Source organism: Gavialis gangeticus, unplaced genomic scaffold, assembly GCF_001723915.1.
Source record: "Gavialis gangeticus isolate Ggan-Ray unplaced genomic scaffold, GavGan_comp1, whole genome shotgun sequence".
NCBI classification, from domain to species: Eukaryota; Metazoa; Chordata; order Crocodylia; family Gavialidae; genus Gavialis; species Gavialis gangeticus.
This window is the reverse complement of record NW_017729034.1, coordinates 28,177,067-28,178,535: the sequence shown is the minus strand read 5'-3', so window position 1 is coordinate 28,178,535 and position 1,469 is coordinate 28,177,067. Positions and strand designations below refer to the sequence as shown.

Genomic DNA, 1,469 nt, shown 5'->3' with positions numbered 1-1,469 from the left:
CACAGATCTGGGGGGCATGTGCCCCAATGCCTCCCCTGGGGCTGCATGCAGCAGCCCCCCTGCTCCCTGCACGAGCTGCCCATGGCTCCATCCCATACCCTGCCTCGGCCCAGCTGTGCAGCACCTGGCCCTGCCCCAGCCCCATTTCCTCCCTCACCATGGGGACCCTCAATCTGAGCCCCCTCTCCCTCCACACACACACCCCCTTCCCTCCCCCATATCCCTTCCCCCCATAGATTTACCAGCAGGACACTGCTCTCCAAGCTGCCAAGCTGCATATCAGCAATCGGATCTATATCATCCAGTTAATAACTGGCCATCAGTATTGGCACAAAAGATCTTTATCAGCATACCTATATGTCATTGTATAACATTCTCCCATTTAGCAGTACGTCACTTATTTAAACTGGCACAGTGCATGGAACAGATTAACCACATGCCCCAAACAAAAGCATGCAAGTCCTTCCCGCACAAATTACACAAATTAAGAAAATGCTGATACTCACTTAACATGCCCCTGTAGTTGAGGTCCATGTCTCGACTTTCAGAACGAATTTTAATGGCATCCAGGATAGCATCAGGTGACAGTAATCCAGAAGGTCTTACAACATTCAATAGTTCCGTCAGACTCATCAATGGCAAGCGTACTGCCTGCATGATTTCAGAATGATCTTCCTTGGGGTTATGTTTACACCAGTTCATCAAAGCCTGGAAAATATCTTTCTCAGGAGCTGCAAATGAATCTCTCTGTACAATACTTAGAAGAGCAGCCTAAAGAGGAGAAATACACCAAGAATAAAATTCTAGAATTAAGCTAATATTAAACAGATCTTTTGACTGCTAAAGCTATAGAAATACCAAGAATTACTTTCTTTTTTCTCCTTGTTTTTATAAACTACATATTTTTCATTGCATCTGGAATAATAAAAGCCTCTGAAATGTGTAAAAGTAAGCTCTGACAAAGAAAGCAAATGACCTAAAGATATGGCAGACTCGATACTTATTTTAAAACCCCAGCCTCCTTACTGGAAACCACGATAAGCAACAGCTCCTCTGGATGAACTGTTCTGGTGCCCTAAAAAAAATGTTATCTTAATTAGCACTTCTTTGATTCAAGACACAATCTACTGGACAACATACTTCCATATTGAGCAAGAGAGGGGTTTTGCCACCTTTCACATATCTTAAATGTCTAAAACATATTAAGGGTAATTTTTTATAAAGCGTTTATTTACCCAAATCCAAGATGACTTTAAATTTAATGCAACCTTCTCCCCCCACCCCTTAGACTCCAGACACAAAAAATTATAAAGCTGTTTTAATTTTCCATGTTTAGAATCTAATTTTTGGAGGGTCACCTTAAATTCATCCCATCCCACCCCCTTCACCCCCCGCTGCATCAGGAAATCTGCAGCAAGCTGACAAGTGGTGGGGAAAGCAGGGAAGAGGTGGGTGCAAGTGGCAGCAGG

At 43.4% G+C, this 1,469-nt stretch overlaps 1 protein-coding gene across 2 annotated transcripts in view; it reads right to left on the bottom strand.

Annotated features, from left to right (window-relative positions):
• The window catches only part of BTBD9 (BTB domain containing 9), a 370,623-nt gene that overhangs the window by 345,117 nt on the left and 24,037 nt on the right, over positions 1-1,469 (bottom strand). For both annotated transcript variants that reach the window (XM_019526983.1, XM_019526984.1), the window contains exon 5: positions 507-771. In XM_019526983.1, the coding sequence (XP_019382528.1) occupies positions 507-771 (265 nt within the window). The remainder of the gene's footprint in view (positions 1-506; positions 772-1,469) is intronic.